The sequence below is a fragment of the Cynara cardunculus genome (assembly GCF_001531365.2).
Source record: "Cynara cardunculus var. scolymus isolate 2C chromosome LG 2, CcrdV1, whole genome shotgun sequence".
Taxonomy (NCBI): Eukaryota; Viridiplantae; Streptophyta; class Magnoliopsida; order Asterales; family Asteraceae; genus Cynara; species Cynara cardunculus.
In genome coordinates, this window is record NC_037529.1 from 7,225,244 (window position 1) to 7,247,168 (window position 21,925).

The window sequence follows — 21,925 nt, forward strand, 5'->3', positions numbered from 1 at the left end:
ATTTGAAATTCTTTTAATTAATATATTACATATTTTTTAATTTTTTTACCATTTTTGTTTGTATTAGTTAATATATTATATTATTATAGATTTGTTTTAATTGCATTTTAAAAGATTATATTGATTAATTTTTTAAAATGCCCTTTTTGATCATTTTAGCTTCTTGTCAGCTAGTTTTATCAAATATAATTTGTTCAGCAGCTACCAGCTAACTTATAAGTCAATTTACAAAACATAGCTTTAATGTCTGTTATCTTAATCATTATTTTAAAGAATTAAAATTAAAATTATGAAAGAATTAAAATAAAAAATATGTTATTGAGTTTGAAGATCTATACCATGGGCGGATCTACCATGGTGGTGTCACCGTGCCACCATATTATTTCTCCGTCAAAGAGTAAAAAAAATTAGGTTCGTGAAATGTGTAACCATATTAATCTGTTGTGTGCCACCGTATGTATTTTGAAACCATAATGAGAACAAGTTTTATTTGGTAAAGTTTGTTTGCAAGCCTTTTATTCTACTCAAGACCCAAATTCAAATCTTGTTAGTGTATTTTCTTAGTCAAATAGTGTCACTGATGGAAAAAAAAATTATGTATATTTGTTTCTTATAGTCAACCGGTGTCACTGTTTGAAATTTTTTCACTATAGTTTTTTCTTATAGTCAAATGGTGTCACCGTTTGAAAAAAATTACTAGGTCCGTCCTTGATCTATACGGGTGCGTTTGGTAGGCAGAACAGGGTGGAACAGGACATGACAGAACATATTTGTCCCATGTTTGGTGTGGCTTTATGTGAGACTAACTAGAACAAGGTAGAACACGGGTAGGACATGGTTGTCCACCCTTCCCCCCTGGAACTAACTAGAACAAGAAACATTTTACCCATCTACCCTCTCTTTGACCTAATACGCAGCACACGATTCTCCTTCATCAATCGGTCCTTCTTCTTCATCAATCGGCGCCTTCTTCTTCATCAATCGCCGATTCATCAATCGTCTCCTTCATCAATCGGCCTTCTTCTTCATCAATCGTCTCCTTCATTACTCGACAGCGGCACCTCTCCTTCATCACTCGACAGCGGCGTCTCTCCTTCGTCACTCGACCGCACCCTTTCTCCTTTCTCCATACTCTCAGGTAATCGACCTTCTCGATTTTGCATAACTCGATTTAGAAGAACTTGGCAGCACCTGATTCATGTTTGTTTGCTGGTTTTTGATTCATGTTTCCACTGATTTAGAAGAACTCGACAACACCTGATTATGTTTCTGATTTTGTTTGCTACTGTTTTTTATTCATGTTTGCTGTTTTTGATTTTTGTTTGTTGTTTTTGATTCATGTTTGTTGTTTCTGATTGCTTTTTTCAACACCATGACTCCCACCATTGGTTACTGATATCCAAATCATCCCATTTATCTCTATGTCCATGTATCATAGTACTCTGTTGCAGCTTCTTCACCTGTTAATTAAGGATTTAAGATTTTAGATTTAAGATGAAGAGAAGAGAAACAAAACCATGGTTTTAGTTATAGAAATGGTATCTGGAGGGTTAATGATATGTTGTAATCTGTTTGTAATTGCTTTAATTTCCCAGTAGTATTCTTACTACTACTGTTTTATGTAGAATAGATGCATATTGATGAATATAGTTGGAACATTTATATCTATTATTTAGTGAAAAAATACTAAACAGCTCACTGGGGATAAATTGATCATTTTAACCAGTTCTGTCATGTCATGTCATGTCTTACCAAACGCTGAACAGTTATCCTGTCCGCACACCAAACGCACCCTACATGTGATTATCTTCAAACGAGGTATTAACTCTTACACCAAACATCAAATTTGATGTAATGACACATCAAATTTAGTCTAATATTATTATTTTTACACCAATTAGAAAAATAAAAATAAAAAAGGATATACCAAAAATCTTATATTTCTCGGTTATCTATTAGACAATATTTTATTATTTGCACTAGGTTTTTACATCATTTTTTATGAATGTGATTTAGGAGTTGATATTACCCAGTGAAAATGACTGACTGTTGTTTTTAAAATCTTAAGAGCGTTTTCAATAGATTCTTTAAAATGAAGATTTTAAAGATTTTTATTCCATCAGATTCTCCAAACTTTCTCCAAAAAAGAGAAAGTAGGAGAGATGATAAAATTCTCTAAATTTAGAAAACTCCTTAAAAATGATTACTTAGAAAAGAAAATTTATTTTTTATTCTTTCTATCAATGAAAAACTTGAAAATAAATATTTAATATTTTAATAAAATATAATTAATATGAAAGTGGAGAAGTTTTTGAAGATTGAGAATAATTTACTTTTAATTTTCTATCTTTGTTAGACATCTTTTAAAAAATGGAATTTTTGTCCTACATTGTTTTTTTATTCATTTAAAAAAAATAATACAAGTACAATAATCAAATCAGATGTGACAATGTAACCAAATAATATAAACCTAATAATAATGATGTATCAAAAGAAATGCATTGACCCCAATTCAACACATTTAATGTACGACTTAGGTTAACGTGAGAAACAAATATTTAAAATGAGAAGCGTAAGAAAAGATCTTCATCATTTGATATATACATTAGATTGACATACATCAAGAAGTATCAGATCAATCCCAACACCAAACATTATTTATAGATGAGTTTGAAATTAAAGATGATTAAAAATCCAGATCATTTATTGCGTTTCTCACATTAACTCTCGTTCTTGTACAAACTTTCGTCTTAGTTTAATCCATGTTAATTAAATTATTTTATATTAAAAGAAATAAATATTTTGTTAGCAAATTGCTATCAACTCATATAACGTTTTGTCATTTAGATTAGAAAGCAACATCTGGAAAAATATAGAAAAAATGGTCACATCATTGACTATGTCTTGATAACTGTCTGAATTCATATAAGATTAAAGAAAGAGATAAGCATTACTAAAAATAGGCATCAAGATTATTATTACTAAAAACATGGCCGTAAATATATGATGTTTTGTTGGGGTTTTTTTGGAATCTACGTTTACAGTTCTCGAGATTCTTCTCCATAAGATTAATTTTTTTTTTAATTCATATAAAATTGTTAAAACACATGTGAAGATAAAGGAGTGGGTGAAAAGGTGTAAATTACCCAATAATATATGCTTTTTATTATTTGTTTTCTCAAATCTTGCCCAAAATATCCCCCCCTCCCCCCTCTTCCCTCTTTGTTGTACAGTAACAACCATAGAAAAACAAAGGTGATATTTAGTTCACATAATAAAATATGTCGAGATTGAAATCATGTTTGATCATGCGTTTGATTGACGGGAATAGAAATGAAATCTATCAAAATAATTTGAATATGTCAGTTTCGTTCTTTCAATATAATAGTGGCGGTAGTGGTGGTGGCGGTGGCGGTGATGACTAGTGACAGTGGTGATGGAGGTGAAGGTGACAATGGTAAAGGCTGATGGTGGCAACAACGATGGTGGTGGGATGGAATGGAATCAAATAATTTGAATCATTCGGTAGAACTGAATGAATCCACATTCCACCGTATGTGGTATTCGATTTCTTCATCAAAACCCAAATAATAAATCAAATTTTGGTCAACAAAATTGACCCAATTTTAATTTCTCGATATTTCGTCGGATTCCAACAAATCTAACACCACCTGATTGTTTCCGTCATAAGTATTGCTTTGGAATACTCACAAATCTTTTCTTGTACTCACATTGTTTCTTCAAAAATTTCAATGAGAGACAAATAGCTACAATCTTTTATTATAGTAATTAAAGTCATCAATTGAGGTCAATTTAGTTCAATTTTTTTATTCAATTATGTCGTATTCCGCTCATGTTTTTGTTATATTTTGAGTCTCCATCATAGTTGGCTCTTGATTATATTCTTCTATTGACCTTATGCCATTTTCATCATTTATACCATCTCTTGTAGTTAAACACGATACATCTTTATTTGTGTCGAACTGTTGTATTAAGCAAGTCGATCTTCTAACAAATTCTTGTCGAACATCAGCAAAGACAGAAATAGACGTTCAAAAGAGGAAAAATTATGGTTTATACAAGTAAAAATTGATTACTAGCAACCTTAACTGATCCACCAGCAGCTAAGGCTAGTGATGTTAGGAGGCAGGGCTAAGGTGGAATCTGGAACTTGTCTTGTATTTAGACAAAATCGTTTCACTCATTTAACCATCGAGCTACACGTTGAAGATAAAAAATTATGGGATTATATGAAAGAGTTGTACTTCTAGAGAGGTATTTTGGGAAGATTTTGAGAAATATGAACCGAATAATTGCACATTAAAAATATTTCTAGAGATGTGTTTTGACAGTTGCTAAATGGTTTGGTGCAAAATGATTAAGTGACTCTAATGATATGGTGCAAAATGGAATATAATTGTTTACAATGAAATTAGGGCACTGGATGATTAAGAAAGAGGTTTAGGATACAAAATCATTCAGAAAATTCTAAAACCATTAAAAGACAGACTTATTTTTTGACGATTAATAAGCTTCCTTTTAATAGAACTATTAAAAAATAAACAAACAAACTTTAATTCTTTTTGAAAATAAATTATACAACTAATAAATCAAACAAAGTATTGATTAGAAAGATAACTAATGTGTAAAAGCGTCCATTGAAGGCCATGACTAGGACTCATGGTCCTTTCAGTTCCACAGAGACTCAACGCGTGACCCCACCGGCGCTACCTGCCACCGTAACAGCCGGTGACATGCCACTGATACCGATCGTACGGACGCTGATCATATCCAGAATCTTCTTCAATTTTTAGGAACCATGTGGTGCGTACTTAGCCGCTTATCAAAAGGACGACGTCCTTCTCCTTCCACTTTCTATAAGTTTCCCATATGCCATAGTTGTACAACTCCCTCCTTCACTCTCTCAACCTAACGCAACTCTTTCAAAGGTTTGCTGCTTCTTTTTTTTATTTGCTCTCTGATTTCTCCTCTTTATTTGATTATTTCATCAATAGATTGATTTTCATCTAGGAATTTGGGAATTCTTTTTAGGGTTTTCGTCAATTCTATTGATCTGCCTGTTGTTTCATGTATTTTGCTGCTTTTCTTGTGACTGATTTTGAATGATATGGAATATGTAGATTTGTAAAATTTCTTCTTCTTTATCTGCCATGTTATTATTTAATCAAATATTTTAATCGAATTTGGATAGAGGATAGATCCTGCAGATTGTCTCTTTTTCTTATTTTTAAAATCTTATTTGTCTCTCTTTTCGTTGATGCTTAGGGGTTATGTTCTTGATGTTGGAGCCTCATGTGATACAACCTATATTATCTTTATGGGGTTATCTTTTCTAGGTTTCAGTTGAAAACTTTACCTAATTACCTGTCGTTTCTTGATCTAGGTACCAAAAGTTGGGATTCTTTAACCTTCATGCTTGTTGAGGTTCAGTTTATATTGGGTAGATTCTGTTGAAGGATAAATGGTCATGGAGTCACGATTTCACGGATTCTCTGATTACACCAATGGTTTTGCATTGGATGATGAGAATATCTTGCCCACCTTTGATCATTCTCCATCCCTTGCCACTGGATACAGATTCAGGGATGAACCTTTGGATCTCAGCTTTTTAGATCTTCCTTCTCCTGCACCCAACCATGATCCTGTTACTCTCAATGCATTCCCAGGCATGCCTCCACAAGTGCACTCTACCGACGAGTTTGCTGATTGTGTTTCTAGGTATCTAAACGAGTTTCTTGTTGAAGAGGATATGGAAAGCAAGCAAAGTACGTTCCATAACCCTTTCACTCTGCAAACATCTCCTCTCAACTTTGGCCCGAATGTCGAAAGCCCGGAGGAGGTCCTCTATGGAAGTTCCAGTGAGTACAGTACATACAGCAGTACAAGTGGTAGCAATTTCACTGATCCTCGATGGCTTGGTAGTAGTGATTCATTTGAGACCAAATCCTCAGTTACACAAACTCATTCACGTGAGTACCCTTCTTTTGGGTACACCACTAGACTCACTAATGATGTTAATGACACAATGGATTCATTTATAAACACACAAATGGCCCAAAACATATTCACCAATAGCGAGTCTATCTTGCAATTCAAGAGAGGGATGGAAGAAGCCAGTAAATTCCTTCCTCCTAGTAAACCTCTATTTATTGATTTGGGTAAATTTGACTTGCCATCGGATTCGACTGATGCTTCTCTGGAGGTTGCAGTGAAAGTGGAGAAGGTTGAGATGGATAACTCATCCATTGGGTTCAGGGGAAGAAAGCATCATCATTTGGAGGATAATGATTATGAGGATGAAAGGAGTAGCAAGCAGTCTGCAGTTTATGAGGAAGAAGCCGAGTTGTCTGAGATGTTTGACAGAATTCTTCTTTGTACTAATGCTAAAGGTGAGCCTATGCCTGGTTGCGGAGACCCACCTAATCACTTGAGCAATAATTTGCGCCATGTTTATAGTGGCTGGAATGCTCCTTCTTGGGGGCCAGCTATTACAAGTGACAGTGTCGACGTTAAAACTCTGTTGCTCAACTGTGCGCAATCTGTTGCTGCTGATGATTATATGATTGCAAATGAACAATTGAAACAGATAAGACACCATGCTTCTCCTTCTGGTAATGCTTCACAGAGGTTGGCTCATATGTTTGCTCTTGGTCTAGAGGCACGCTTGTCTGGTACTGGTTCGCAGCTTTATGCATCTCAAAAGGTCATGAGGGTCTCAGCTGCCGAGAAACTGAAAGCATTTCAGGCTTATATGTCAGCTTGCCCTTTCAAGAGCAATGAGCTTTACTTTGCTAACAGAACGATTTACGAAACAGCTCTAACATCGTCAACCCTTCATATTGTAGACTTTGGTATAGGGTATGGTTTTCAGTGGCCCATCCTTATCAAGCACCTGGCAAACAGACCTGGTGGGCCACCTAAAGTTAGGATTACTGGAGTAGACCTCCCCCAATCTGGTTTTAGGCCAGCAGAGAGGGTAGAGGAGACAGGGCGTCAGTTGGCCAATTACTGTGAGCGATTTAAGGTTTCGTTTGAGTACGAGTCTATAGCGGCCCAGAATTGGGAGATGATTAAAATTGAAGATCTGAAGCTCCAGAGAAACGAGTTCCTTGCTGTGAATGCTCTTGGTCGATTTGAGAACTTGCTTGATGAGACAGTGGTGGCAAATAGTCCAAGAGACGGGGTTCTAAAGTTGATTAGGGATATGAAACCAGATATTTTTGTTCATTCAGTTGTTAATGGTTGTTATAGTGCTCCATTCTTTGTTACTCGCTTCAGGGAGGCCCTTTTTCACTACTCTTCTCTGTTTGATATGCTTGATGCAACATTAGACCGTAAGAAGGAACAAAGACAGAATTTTGAGAAGGCGTTTTATGGGCGTGAAGCTATGAATGTGATTGCATGTGAAGGTCCAGAGAGGGTGGAGCGGCCTGAGACCTACAAGCAGTGGCAGGTCCGAAACTTAAGGGCTGGGTTCAAGCCTAGACGCCTGGACCGTGAGCTTGTCTCCCAAGTGAAAGGTAAGGTGAAGGCGGGGTATCACAAAGATTTTGTTTTTGATGAAGATGGAAAATGGATTGTACAGGGATGGAAGGGGCGGATTCTTTACGCTATTTCATGTTGGGTACCAGCCTAGGAGGCTTGAAACTCTTTTGAGTTGATCAAAGGTATGGTCTTTGACTTTAGAATCTTAGATGATTAAATTTGTGACCTTATTCTAAAATTTGTTAATTGATACTAGTAGTTGTTACCTCAGTGTTTTATGAAAGTTGAATGGATTTAGAAACATTTGTGCATGCAGTCAGTGGTTGATTAGAATCATGATCTTGACTCTTGAGTAGTAGTGAAATGTAACAGATAAGCTATATTTTGTGTTGGGATTGTACATAAAAGCATGCTGCTGATATTTGGTGAGGTTATGATGTATAGAGTTTAAGTAGGTTAATTAATGTGTTGAGATTTTCCTTGATATTGGGGTGGTTTCTATTATCATCTTGAATTCAAGGGAAGAGGAGGTTTAGTTGGGTAGTACTAGTTGTCTTGGACAATGCATCACATGACAGACATTAAATTCTATGTTGAATCAAATTTTGACTTGCACTTTTAACACCATAATGGATGCCTTTATGACTACCACCCACCTCTTACAAGTACTATCTGTTTTATGTGGATGGGAATAGTTCCATTCTTGTTGACCAAGTGAAAATTGTATAACAATCCCTTTACTAAATCCTTTGCAACAGTGGACCTGAATCTAGCTTAATTGCCAAAAGGCAAGTGGTATGTCTAATTCCTATGATCATGTTTCTGCTGTGGCTCTTGCCAACATTACAATCTTGCTAGCTTTTCTCAATAGTGGAGTGGTACAATTTTACTATAAAAAGAATCTAATACGATCTTCACTATTTTTATAAATCCGTTGGTTGGTTCCTTGTATCTGCATAGAAGGAACCAATGTTTTTTTTTTTTTTTTTGAAGTAAGAAGGAACCAATGTTGAAGTCTTCTCTACAATTTTTTTAATAACACAGAGATGTATAAGAAAGACACCATTCCAACCCAATCAAATCCAACAATATGTACTTCCGTATTGTCGATTTTTAATTATATTATTAATTATAATATAAATAAATTCATTATCTATTTACTTGATTAAAATATAATGATTATATATTTCTTTCTGAAGTATTTACTTTTTTCTATCATAAACATTTATATTTACTTTTTTCTATCATAAACATTTATTTTGCTACCTGATACATGTGTTCTTATACAAACCCTTAATTAAATTAGGTTATGATGATTAGTTAGTTTATTATATATTTAGAAATTGGTGAGTTTTTTCTGTTCGGCAAGTTTAATATAATATAAAAAGTACGAAAGCTTTTCTAGTATAATGCATATAAAAGAGATTAAATTCTAGCACTTTCAAGTTTTAAGATTTCTATAAACTAAAGAGTAAATTACTTTGCAATTTGTTGCTAACTTTTGGAAACTATGAGGACCATCGTTGTGGTTTGCATTTTGTTATAGAAAATGTCTCCCTAACATATGCTATCTTATGCCATGAAGTACCCTCATATGATCAGTATCCTTCAAAAAGTTTTTCATTTTTCCCACGAAAAGCTATATTATTCTTTGCTAGACATTTAACAACAATTATTCTAACTAAAACTTCTTTCCAATGATTAGTATCCTTTTTTATTAAATCTTGTAGCTCATTATCAAATGTTTCATTTTTACTCAATCTCAATTGCAATTCGGACCAAATTCCCAAGCTAGTCATATGCTCAATGCTATTTTCATGAGCGCTTAATCGTTGACCAAGATGTTTTCAATCACTTAATCCAACACTTGCTAATTGCCTTTTTGACCGGCCTTCTTTGAAAAGTTTGCAACAAAAACAAAAGACTTTATCTAGCTCTTTTGAATAAACTAACCACTTTTTATCATRACAATCACCATTGCGTAACTTACGAACATAAAATTCATCAGAGAAGTGTCTACCTATATTATCTCTAGGGAAATTGATGTTAGTTTCCCTAATAGGCCTTTTTTCAACAAGCAAATCTTTCATTTTAGAATTTAGCATATCCCAAATTCTTGGATCAAATAGATTCAAACGAACATCACTAGAAGCATCATCAATGTTTTCATCATCACAAGCGCAAACATTTTCATCATTAACATTTTCATTTGCATAAAAAACATTTGTATCACAAGCATTTTCATTTTTATCACTAGTATTTTCATCACAAACATTTTCATCACAAGTAATTTCATTTTTATCATTACCATTTGCATCACAAGCATTTTCATTTTTATCACTAACATTTTCAGAAACATTTGATTGTCTAACAATAAACTTATTTAGAGATCCTTGTACAGATTGAGCAATTTCTTATTGCCTTTTCTTTCTTTTCTTATTTTGAGCACGCGATGGTTGTGATCGAGGCAACATAACTTAAGTAGTTAAATTGTTAAACAAATATATGATATAAAGAATAGAAAGATAACACATGGATTTGGTACTTAGTGGTTTGTGTTGTGAAATTGCCAAGAAAGTGGAACTATTAAGCAACCTGGATAAATTGATAAACGAGAAAACATAAACATCTGTAAAACAGTAAAACAGCCCTAACCCTTGAGTTAAAGTGTTAAATATAAGATTAAGCATTTGTAAAACATTAACAAATGGTTGTCATTTGTTTCTAAATTCTAATTTTGTGGTTTCACTGGTTTGTAACAAATGAAACAAAAACAATCAGTGAGTCAAACAAATTAAAATAGTCCAACAAAGCAAGTCACCACTCACCAATTTCACAGAATCACAGCTTCTAAGCTAGTTTCATAACTTCATTATTAGGTTTTCCAATCAAAGAAAATTAAAAACTTAAAAAATAAAATAAAATAAGTAATATAATAACCTTAAGTTAAAGACTTAAATGTTAAATCCCTAACCTCAACACAAGTCAGTGGTCACAAAGAGAGAGGGCGACGGGCGAGTGGCCAAGGGCGGAGGCCGGAGAGCGAGAGTGGGCGCCGGGAGGCAGAGAGCGAGAGCGACCCGGGACGAGAGAGGCAGCCACAGACGGCAGACGGCCGTCGATAGTCGAGAGAGGCATAGAGAGAGAGCGTCGAGCGAGAGCCAGCCGATTGCGATTTCGATTTCTATTGAGAGTGAACGACAGAGCGAAGCGAGAGTCGAGACCGGAGGATGATGGACATGGACTGGTAAGTGGTAACGAACTAAGGTCTAAGGCTAACGGTAATATTTTTAGGCCCAAATAAAAACTGAACCTATATACATATACATTGGGCTTTAGGATTTTTTATGCCCTTGGGTTTTATGTTGCCCTGGGCCGTCGCCCCTTAGGCCTATGGCCAAGGCCGGCCCTGCTCATATGCTAGTCATGTGAGGGGCATTTCGATTAATGCTTGTAATGAAGTCGGATGTACAAGATTGTAAATCTAATATACAAAATTGTAAGGCTATTAAAAACCCCTAAATCATACCATCATCCAACGACTGCCTCCTCTTTCCTGGCTTCAACCTCCACCTTTGACATCAGAAAGTCAAAAACAACCGAGAGTCAGAGGATCAGTGAAAGGGATTTTTTTAAAAAAAAAAATACTTCTAACACTTGTATTACAAACTTGTATACGGAAATAATGCAATTTTACCAAATTGCCCTCACATGGCTACCATGTGGCCCTCTTAATGTAAAGAAGAAAAAACACACAATTGTTTTAATGGCTAGGGACATACAAACCACAATAACGGTTCTTGTAACTTCCAATAAATTAGTGAAACCGCAGGACGATATTTGTAATTCACTATAAATTAAACTTGTAACAACACAATTCTTAACGATTTTGAAGTTCATAATTTACACATTCAACATTTTAAATCACGCAATAGTACAAAGATGGTAACAACATAGTTGATTGTTGAAATTGGCATCATCATCAATATTAGAGCCATAAAAGGTTAGAAGAATAACGCTTCCATGCATCATGTCTAAGCTTTCACACTAGTCTCGATTGCAATCTTCTGCGAATCGCAAACATCCTTCGACTTCATCACCGATTCCCATAGCTCCGGCAGCGCTTCCCTGATGTTATGGATGCTCTCTAAAGCGTAATCCACACCTTTTTTACGCTCCGATGACCCAACCTGTTAAAAGACACCGTCAATATAATGTTCAGCAACGGCAGCCACCAACATTTTACATTCACAGCAGAATTGACTTACCAACACAGTGTCGAGGCCCGTGACTTTTGCAGTCTGTATATTGCGTATGCTGTCATCAAAGAATATCTGAAATGCGAAAATTTTGAACGGTTTAATGAATAATTACCACACAAAAATGGGAAATGGATTTCGAAAATCTAAGATGACTCACTGTCTTGTGTGGGTTGATGTTTGCCATCTTGAAAGCCTGTTGGAAAGAATTTTCAAAGGGTTTACAGATAATAGGACTCGTTGGTAGTAAATCACCGGTTTCGGTAACACAACAATTAGAAGTATCATCAGCACTGTTTTTCTGGTTTGGGGGATTCAGAGACTCAAAACAGATCACATCATCAAAGCAGTCCTCCAATCCAAGTCGGTGAAGAACTTCAGCCACGTGGGCCTCGTTCGCATTCGAGAAAATCTGTGAAGAAATAGAGCAAAAAAACTATGATGCAGTGTCCTTTCATAGACCATTAAGTTCCTAATTAGTCGAAAAGACTCAAATCCTCACCACTTTTCTTATGGGCAAGCTATGTAAAAGACTTCTGAGAATTGGGTCGGGTTTCAAATACTCATAGGGTAATCTTCCATGGACAAAACTGTTGATCAACGATATCATAACATCAGATTTTCAAGCTTCATTAGAGATAAAAAGGGAATGGAAAGATTCGGTACCTGTGGTAGTCGTCATGGTCAAAATTATAGCCAAGAGCCTGCAAATAGAAACAATTAGTTGGTTTGATTACACCCTTTTCACAATTTCTTAACAGTCATAGTTAAGCACTTGAGATCGTTAATCATACCCGAAGACCAGCCATTGTTGTCCCATAATCCTTGTAGAGTTGAGCACACATTTCTGGAACTTTGCTTGCCTCTATATCAAGCTTATTTACCATATACTCTAAAAAAACACATTCATGTTAACAGAGATCATAAGTTTCTCATATATACAATCTAACAAATGCAAGATGACCAAAAAAGGGTCACGTAAATATGCAATACCTATGATATTCTTGGTGCATTCTGGTGACAATCCAGAGCTCAGAGGATAAAGGGTATCATCAACATCTGAAAATCGAACACAAGAAGGTTTATTGAAGATTAGTTCAAATTGCAATCATGGCCACACAAAAGAGGGAACATCTAAAACTCCTTTAGAAGATTAGAGGCGTACCAAAGAGAAGGCATTCATATTTCGATTTTGGGATTTGTTGCTGGTATCCGTTTTCGTATTCCATATTGAACCGATGTTAAACCTGCACGACCATATAATCATCATCAGCCACTCCAAGCCTAAGAATTAAAATTTAATAATGTCCTTCAAAAGAACATAGTTTCACTCAGCAATTGATTCATACAGTAACACTGGTTTTCCAGCCATGGATTATAGATTTCAAGCAAATAAGAAGAACAATTAAAAAGGATAAGCACACGACTCCATGGATGAGGAACACAAAAACTCGTTTATTTTCAATTCAGAATGTAAAAGAAGTCCATTTGATCGAACAGATACTCAAAGTATCTCATGATCAAAAGTGAAAAATAACTAATCAAACCCTTGATAGACGAAAACTTGCCATCAATAAGCAAAACAAAAAAAGGGTAATTTGATCGAAGAAGCCCCAAAAGTATTACAGTCCTATATGTTTGGATCTGCTTCTCCCATTTACCATGAATCGAAACAATCAGAGTAAGAGGATCTAATCCAAGTTACATCGATCTACGTTGAACATCGATACCAATGGTCGGTAACAAACATGCTTTCAATGAACGCAAACCCTAAAGACGAACAAGTTCGCATTCAGAGATCCAAATTGGTTAAAGATGCAAAAGCATTTGAAAAAGTAAAATCAAGGAAAGCAACTTACAAATGTGGGTTTGAAATGAAGATATGAAATTGACAGTTGAAATGACGATTGAATATATATAGTTGAAAGAAAGCGAGCGGTTGAAGATTTTGAAAGCAAATGGGAGGAAAGCGATGGGAAGAACGTGGCCACATTTCTGGAAGCTTGCAACCATTCGTCGACCTTCTTAAAAGACTCTTAACCATTTTCAATTAAAATTTATTGAAAATTAATAATCTTTTTAATTCGAGTTTTTATATATTTAAATGCAAACATTTATCTAATAAAATATTTATGGTACATTTGGTACATTGGACAGAGCATGTTAGGAATTCATGTCCCATGTTTGATATGAATTTTATGTTCTATGGAACAGGATGGAACAAAATGGAACAGACTTATATTTTACCAATATAACCTCAAAATAAAACTTAATTCTCTTCTAAAATATCAAATAGGTCTTTTTTTTTACATTTTATTCATTCATTAAATTTTATTTATCGTATCTTATGTTTATTAAACTTTTATTTTACTGTACTCAAAATATTATTTTTATATGGTTTCTATATTTTTATTAATTTATGTAATTTATTATATATTAATATAAAAAAATAATGTATAAAAGAGATAAAATTCAACACTATCACTTATCTGGGTAAATATTTATCGATAAAATTCAGCAACATCATTACTTGTTGGGAAATATTTTATTTCACCAAAACGGTATCGTATGTAACAATTCACCCGGTAAGCGTTAACCATGGTAAAAATCGTCGCCCTCACTTACCAGGTAAGACTCTTGGTCTTTGTTTTCGCTTTTACCGCATAAGATTCTTGATCATTGTTATATTCGTCAGTAAGGTAACGTTTGGTAATCGACCCCTGAACATGAGTGATCCATAATTTTACCCACATAAAATAATTATCTTGTTCGATAAGTGAGTGAAAATATTTTTACCTAATAAAAAGTTACCAAGAAAAAGAGATTTATCAACGATAATTAATTAAGAAATATAAATCGGGAATTTTAATTTGTTAGTTAACGTTTACATAATAAGTGTTTGATATATGATCTCTTAAATTAATTAATTATGTTTGAAAGAATATTAAAATTAGAAAAAATGTTTAATTTGTATTATTTATTTATAAAAGAATTACATTGGTGGTTCCTCTAATTTGTTTAAATTTTGGATTTATTTCTTAAAACAAACTATCTACACCGATAGTCTCTAGCTTTTCAATTTCATAACACTCAAGGTTCCTAGAGTTAACATCATCGGTTAGCAACCATTATAAGTAGGGTTGAGCAGCGGAACCGGGTACCCGGCTATGGAACCGAAACTGCCTTAGAACCGCCGGTTCCGGTTCCGGTTCCTAAAATACGGAACTGATTGAGAATGGTTCCGGTTCCGGTTCTCAATTTTTCCCGCCGGGTACCCGATATTTTTAAATAATTTTTTTTAATATCAAATTTATATTAGGTTTACATCTTGAAAGCACACCATCATCTTCATTCTTCATCTAAATTCTTCATATAGAATGAAAATTTTCCATTATAGTATGTAATCGTTAAACTTTGAACATTTTCTATTAGTCTATTATGGTTTGTAAATCGTTAAACAATATTTGTAACCATTATTATATATAATTTGTATTCTTGCTTATTTATTTAGTGTTTTGGCAACGTTTTATTTTTTATTTCTAAATAACAAAATTTTAATATTTTAGGAAGCGGGTACCCGGAACCGGAAGCGGGTACCCGGAACCGGAAGCGGGTACCCGGAACCGGAACCGGTTCCCGGCGGTTCCGGTTCCGGTTCCAAAAATTTAAGAACCGCTCTAACCGGTTCCGGTTCCGATTCCTGTCAAAAAGGGCGGGTACCCGCCTATGCTCACCCCTAATTATAAGAAACTAATCAGTCTTTACATAAACTACAGGGACTGAAAATTGTTATTCGCTCTAATTTTATTGTGATTCACCGATTATAATTGTTGTTTTTTAATTTTAACTTATTGTTTGTGTTTTTATTGGTTATTACTTTAATTATTTGTAATTTGAGTATATATAAATAATCTCACGTTTATCTGTACTTTTAATATTTTGTTTGCATGTTTCAATATCGAACCGAAAATATATATGAATTTTCCTTGATTTCTTTTATTTTTCAAAAACTATATTTTTTAATGCAAAAGTCATTTTCTTAATTTAATAGTTTTCATATAAATATAAAGATTTTTATTTGATATGTATTTTAATTTTAAAAATTTGATTTGTAATTGGTTATATAAAACTTTTTTGTAACAAAAGAATTAATTAAGAAGACGAGTCAATAATAGTTTTTTTAAGATAAATATATATATATTTTTTATTTGATATGTATTTTAATTTTAAAAATTTGATTTGTAATTGGTTATATAAAACTTTTTTGTAACAAAAGAATTAATTAAGAAGACGAGTCAATAATAGTTTTTTTAAGATAAATATATATATATTTTTTATTTGATATGTATTTTAATTTAAGAAATTTAATTTGTGAATAAATATATAAAATAGTTTTAATAGTTTTTTTTTAAAATGACGTGAAATCAATGAATTACAATAAACTTAGAGCAAATTACAGTTTTGGTGTTTGAGTTTGTGTAAAGACTGATTAATCCCTTGTAATAGTTGTAACTTACGTGACGGAATTAAGTGTAGTAACCAAAAATGTTATGAAATTGAGAAATTAGTAAATATTGGTGTAGATAATTTACTCTAGGGACCAAATCTAAAATTTAAGCAAACTACGTGGACCACCAATGTAATACATTCTTTATTTATTAATATGATGATTATTGATGTTCGACGCGTGGATGTTTGAAGTTGAGTCTGCGTCAATGATTTCACATTAAAAAAGAAATAAAAACATGTGAAGGGAATAAAATTTCATTTTATTAAAATAAATTTTAAAAGAAAATTGATTGGAATAATCGATCTCATCGATCATATTCAGATTTTAAGCGACTTTTGAACGTCCTTTTTAAAATAGATAGCCTTTATATGCATGTTTTATGCATTTATATAAAATAAATAGATACTCGTATAATATAACGAGATATATCTTGATTTTAATTTTTTGTTTCAATTTTTTGGTCTCTATCAATTTTATAATAAGATTTTATGTGATTTTGAGCAAATATTAATGTTCTTTTAATGAAATACAAATTTGAAGATATCATAAAAAATAAAAAATAAATAAAAAGTTCTTATTTTTCTATGTAATTTTCTTAATTCAAAATTTTATCTATACTATCTTATAAAGCATTTGGCTAAAACTCTTAAAGACAACCTCTATTATTTCGTTTGACTAACTGTAGATAAACATAATTAAATATTGGATAAACATCTTATTTTAACTATAAAATATCTAAAATATAATTAGAATAATCATTGAGTTATACTTAATAACAAAATGCTTGATTATTATCCTTATAAAAATCTATACTATATTATAAAGTATTTGACAAAAACTATTAAGAACGATTTTTTATACACGAAGTACTGTTTATTGATGCATATTACTTAAAATTTAATATTACAAGTAAATTATGCATAAGTACAACTTATTAAAGCTCCATATTTGAATTTCGTCTAACTAACTGTAGATAAACATAATCAAATATTGGATAAACATCTAATTTTAAATATAATTAGGATAATCATTGAGTTATACTTAATAACAGAATACTTGATTATTATCCTTATAAAAAATATACTAGAAGGGTATTCGTGCAATACAGCGAGATACATCTCGATTTTAATGTTCTGTTTATTTTGTGTCTCTGTCGATGTTATAATACAATTTTATGTGTTTTTAAGAAAGTAATAATGATTTTATTTTTTAATAAAATGTAAATTTGAAAATATCATAAAAATTCGAAAAAATTATATCAATAGTATTGTCAAATCAACTATTTAGAAGTTCTCATTTTTTTAAATAATTTCTTTAATTTAATTTTTTATTATAATTTAATTTAAGTTTAATAAATTTATTTTTGATTTAATAATATAATATTTATTATGATAATAATTAAAGATTCTGTTATAACTCAATGATTATCCTAATTATATTTTAGATTTTATATATTTAAAATAAGATGTTTATCTTATATTTGATTATGTTTATCTACAGTTTGTTACACGAATTCATAAATGGAGCTTTAATAAGTTGTACATACGTACAATATACTTGTAATCTAAAGTTTGAAGTAACATGCATTAATAAACAGTACTTTATGTATAAAAAATAGTTTTTAAGAGTTTTTGTCAAATGCTTTATAATATAGTACAGATTATTAAACCAAAAATAAATTACTTTGTTATTAAACCTAAATTAAATCATGGTATATAAATTACATAAAAAAAATTTAAATAATTAATTTGATACTAATATCGATATATATTTTTTCAATTTTTTATGAATATAAGCATTGTCGCTTTCTTAGAGTCACATAAAACCGTATTATATCGACAGAGACAAAATAAAACGAAACATTATCTTGTTGTATCTCGCTGCATTGCGCGAGTATCCTTCTAGTTATAATTTAATTTATATTTAATAATGAAGTAATTTATTTTTGGTTTAATAATATAATTTTTTTAAAGACAATAATTAAGTATTCTGTTAGAACTCAATAATTATCCTAATTATATTTTAATTATATATTTAAAATGAGAAATTTACCTTGTATTTAGTTATATTTATTTATAATTAGTTACACGAATTCAAGCATAAAACTTAATAAGTTGTACTTACATACAATTTACTTGTAATTTTGAATTTTTGAGTAATGTACATCAATAAGTAGTACTTCATGTATAAAAGATAGTTTTTAAGAGTTTTTGTCAAATGCTTTATAATATAGTATAGATATATGTTTTTAGAATAAAAAGTTTAATCCTTAATTTAAAATAAGGACTAAAGTTAATAATGAGTGATAACCATATCGACCAAAATTGCAATGAAATCAAAAAACTGTATGTTTTTTTTTTTGTATTTCAAACAATGTTTACGGATATAATTATTTTTGAAACTTTTATCAAACACGTAAATTGGACAAATTTATATCAAATTGAATTATTAATAAATACGTAATTACTGGTTTTAAATATATGTCTGAAAAACATAATAAGTTGGAAAACTTATACGGAATTCAAAGTCTCAGCATAGCAATTACATTTAACCATTTTAATCTCATTGATATTATCAGACGAAATCAAATTCGACAATCAACCTGCATACAAACTTATGCTTTTATACTAAATTAAAGAAAGATGTATTTTTAAATTATCAGATTAAAGAGTGAAATATTTGATAAATAATTGAAAATGATTTTTTAAATATAAATATGTTAAATATGTGTATTATATAAGTAACACATGTTTCACAAACACAAAGTATTATACTTGCAACTTGTATATGTTTATTTATTACTATTTTTTCATTTTTATCATATATTTAGAATATTTTATAATTTTCTAAAGATAGTTAACATTATATTAAGGAGTTGTTTATTTATCTTTTAACGATTCTACTAAGAGCCGACATCTGAATCATTAAGAGGTGAATCTTGTTTGGTAGAAAAAAATCTGTCTCTTAATGATTCTAAAACCATCTGAATGATTTTGTATCATAAGCCTCATTTAACCATTAAGCGCATTAATTTCATCGTAAACAATTATATTTCATTTTGCACTACATCATGAAAGTCTTTTAATCATTCTGACCATTTAATTATTCTGCACCAAATCATTCGGTAACTAACAAACAACCCTTAAAACATGGTTCATTCAATAATTTATCGTATTTTCAGGATTATATAACTAAGCAAATTTAGACCTAAATTGATGTTGTGATTTCTTGTAATTTTTAGTTAATTAATTAAATAATTGGAGTGATTGATGGGTTACCAAACATTTACCCGGTAAGCATTTATCAATCACTTAGCTTACCGGGTAAACATGATAAAATCATTTTATAATTTAATGATTTTTTTCATTCAAAAAATTATTTAAAGACTTAATCATTTAAAAATTAAAATAAAAAAATAAAAAGTAAATGGTTAAAAATAAATAAATTTGTCAAGTTTTTTATTTTAGAAATGGAATTGTGAGATTCGAAGCCGTGTGCCAACTACTACCAACGACCAAAACTCATTATCAATTGATGGCTTCCGGAAGTGGTGTGGTCTGAATTGAAATGAGTAAATATTTTTTTTATTTTTTTTTAATTTCGATGGCATTACAAGATGACACCTTTCAATCCGTTAACTAATTGGTTTTTTATTTCATTCCAGCATAAAATTACGATAAAACAATAATACATCCACCACAAAATTGATTTTATTAATAAATGATGGTTAATATTAATAATAAATGATTTTATTGGTATTTATAATTTAAGAAAATAAATTATAAAAATTACTATAAAAGAGCCTCAAAATAACAGGGGTCAAGGTCGGCCAGTGAAATGATGGGGCCCGAGGTAGAGCACTCAATGGGCTAGGGTGGCCCTATTTTGCCGGAATTTGATTGATTTAGTGATTCACTTTTTCCATCCCAAATTCAATGATCCCATTTCATCTACTAATGCAGTCTAAGGGGTTGTTTGACAATTGCTGATTGGTTTGGTGCAGAATGATTAAGTGGTCAGAATGATTAAAAGGCTCTCATGATATAGTGCAAAAAAAAAATTGTTTGGTAATTGTGTACAATGAAATTAGGGCTCTTAATGGTTAAAGAAGATCCAGGATATAAAATCATTCAAAGTGTTTTAAAACCATTAAGAGGCAGACTTTTTTTTTGCCAAACAAGATTCATCTCTTAACGATTCAGAGGTTACCTCTTAGAAGGTAAACAAACAACCCCTAAATATGATTCAGTTACAATCTAATTTCTTCATATTTTAATTTATTAGATGTATTTCATTTTTTTTGGTAAAAATATTTATGGGAATTGGACGGTTGATACAATTTGAGGGAATTAGAAGGATGAGTTCTATGAAATTATGTTAGTCTTGTTTGGATGGTAAATTGACAAAATTTAATTCCATTAGGTTCCATGAATTTCATTTCTTCATGCACCAAAAAAACAACCACCACCTACCACGAGACTTTATCACTATTAAACGTTCAAAGATGCATAACCCAAAAATATTCATCAGAAAAGCAACGTTCATGACCTAAGAATATTCATTCAGCAAATATGCTAGAACATTTGTTAGGAATTCTTTTTGTCATGACACGCTTAAAATGCGAAGATTGAATAAAAGACAACTTAAAATTGAATCAAAAACTAAATCAAATCTTTTAAATCTCTAAATCAAATCCTAAAACTTTAACTCAAACACTAAATCAAAACCCCTACAATTCTAGATCAGACCCTCTAAATCTTGCGTTGATGCAACAAAAATCCCACAAGAAAAAATAAAAATAAAACCCTAAGTGTGGTTGTACCTGACATAAATCTAGCCTCACAATCTCTTCAGCAATTGCTTCGATGACGATGGAGGTGAGACAAATGGTAGATTCTTTTCGCTCAAAACTATGTGGATGGTTTGTTGCTTTTCAAGAAAGGGAGAAGGGGATTCATCTGTGGAGTTCAAAACCCAGACGTTTGGATGTGCTCCAGTTGCAGGTGGTGGGAGGGGATGGAGAATGGGAGAGTGAGCTTTTATCGTCAATAACGGAAGGGGAGAGGGTGCCGATCATCGGAGAACAGGAAGGGGGGAGGTAGCAGTTAAATGTACATAAATATAAAAAGTAAATATATTTAATAATATTTTGTTTTATACTTATATACTTTTTTAAAAAGAGGTAAAAGACTATATTGCCCTTACATGCCTCGACTTAACGGAATCAATGTAAACAATGTTAAGTGTAAGGACCATCATCTGTTATGAAAATGAATAATTAGGGACCACGGGTGTAGAAAATGCGTATGGGAGACGATATCCAGATTTGGAGCAAACCGTAGAGACCACAAATGTAATTCACTTATTATATTTCAATTTCAAAGCTATATTTTATGACTTAGGGTCTGTTTTTTTTTTAATTCTCCTTTTAATTACCTTTGAAGTCTGATTCGGTCAGACATATATCATTTCAGACTGTTTATTTTTTATTTTTTCCAAATTAAGAGCTTAAAGACCTCTTACTGTCATCTAAATTTGAAGTGAGAAACCTACCTTTGAAATCAATTTCAGAAGTCGCCTCCAGATCTCGATCTCAACTCTCGATTTCAAGCTCCATCGTCTTGGATCTTAAACACCTCAAGTTCAAGCT

At 31.8% G+C, this 21,925-nt stretch overlaps 2 protein-coding genes across 4 annotated transcripts; one reads left to right on the forward strand and one right to left on the reverse strand.

Moving 5' to 3' along the window:
- The first annotated feature begins 4,744 nt into the window (after positions 1–4,744).
- LOC112507646 (scarecrow-like protein 14) lies at positions 4,745–7,842 on the forward strand. The gene is made up of 2 exons (XM_025112302.1): positions 4,745–4,949; positions 5,405–7,842. The coding sequence occupies exon 2, from the start codon at positions 5,483–5,485 to the stop codon at positions 7,655–7,657; it is 2,175 nt and encodes a 724-aa protein (XP_024968070.1). The 5' UTR covers positions 4,745–4,949; positions 5,405–5,482; the 3' UTR covers positions 7,658–7,842.
- A 3,481-nt stretch (positions 7,843–11,323) lies between these two features.
- LOC112506737 (uncharacterized protein C24B11.05-like) lies at positions 11,324–13,699 on the reverse strand. Of its 3 annotated transcripts, none has more exons than XM_025110979.1 (9): positions 13,625–13,699; positions 12,931–13,012; positions 12,759–12,824; positions 12,560–12,657; positions 12,432–12,469; positions 12,268–12,355; positions 11,926–12,177; positions 11,775–11,840; positions 11,324–11,696 (listed from the first exon to the last, which is right to left on the reverse strand). In XM_025110979.1, the coding sequence occupies exons 2-9, from the start codon at positions 12,992–12,994 to the stop codon at positions 11,541–11,543; spliced, it is 828 nt and encodes a 275-aa protein (XP_024966747.1). In that variant the 5' UTR covers positions 12,995–13,012; positions 13,625–13,699; the 3' UTR covers positions 11,324–11,540. The 3 variants fall into 3 exon arrangements, with proteins under 3 accessions (XP_024966747.1, XP_024966748.1, XP_024966749.1); XM_025110980.1 differs by lacking the exon at positions 13,625–13,699 and adding an exon at positions 13,427–13,565; XM_025110981.1 differs by lacking the exon at positions 13,625–13,699 and adding an exon at positions 13,334–13,558.
- Between the last annotated feature and the right edge of the window lie 8,226 nt (positions 13,700–21,925).

Excerpts from the sequence above, each read along its gene's own strand:
- LOC112507646 (XM_025112302.1), top strand. The coding sequence starts at position 5,483 with ATGGTCATGGAGTCACGATTTCACGGATTCTCTGATTACACCAATGGT.
- LOC112506737 (XM_025110979.1), bottom strand. The coding sequence starts at position 12,994 with ATGGAATACGAAAACGGATACCAGCAACAAATCCCAAAATCGAAATAT. Across the intron at positions 12,658-12,758 it reads ATGCACCAAGAATATCATAG|AGTATATGGTAAATAAGCTT; the intron begins GTATTGCATATT and ends GTGTTTTTTTAG. Across the intron at positions 12,470-12,559 it reads CAACAATGGCTGGTCTTCGG|GCTCTTGGCTATAATTTTGA; the intron begins GTATGATTAACG and ends TTCTATTTGCAG.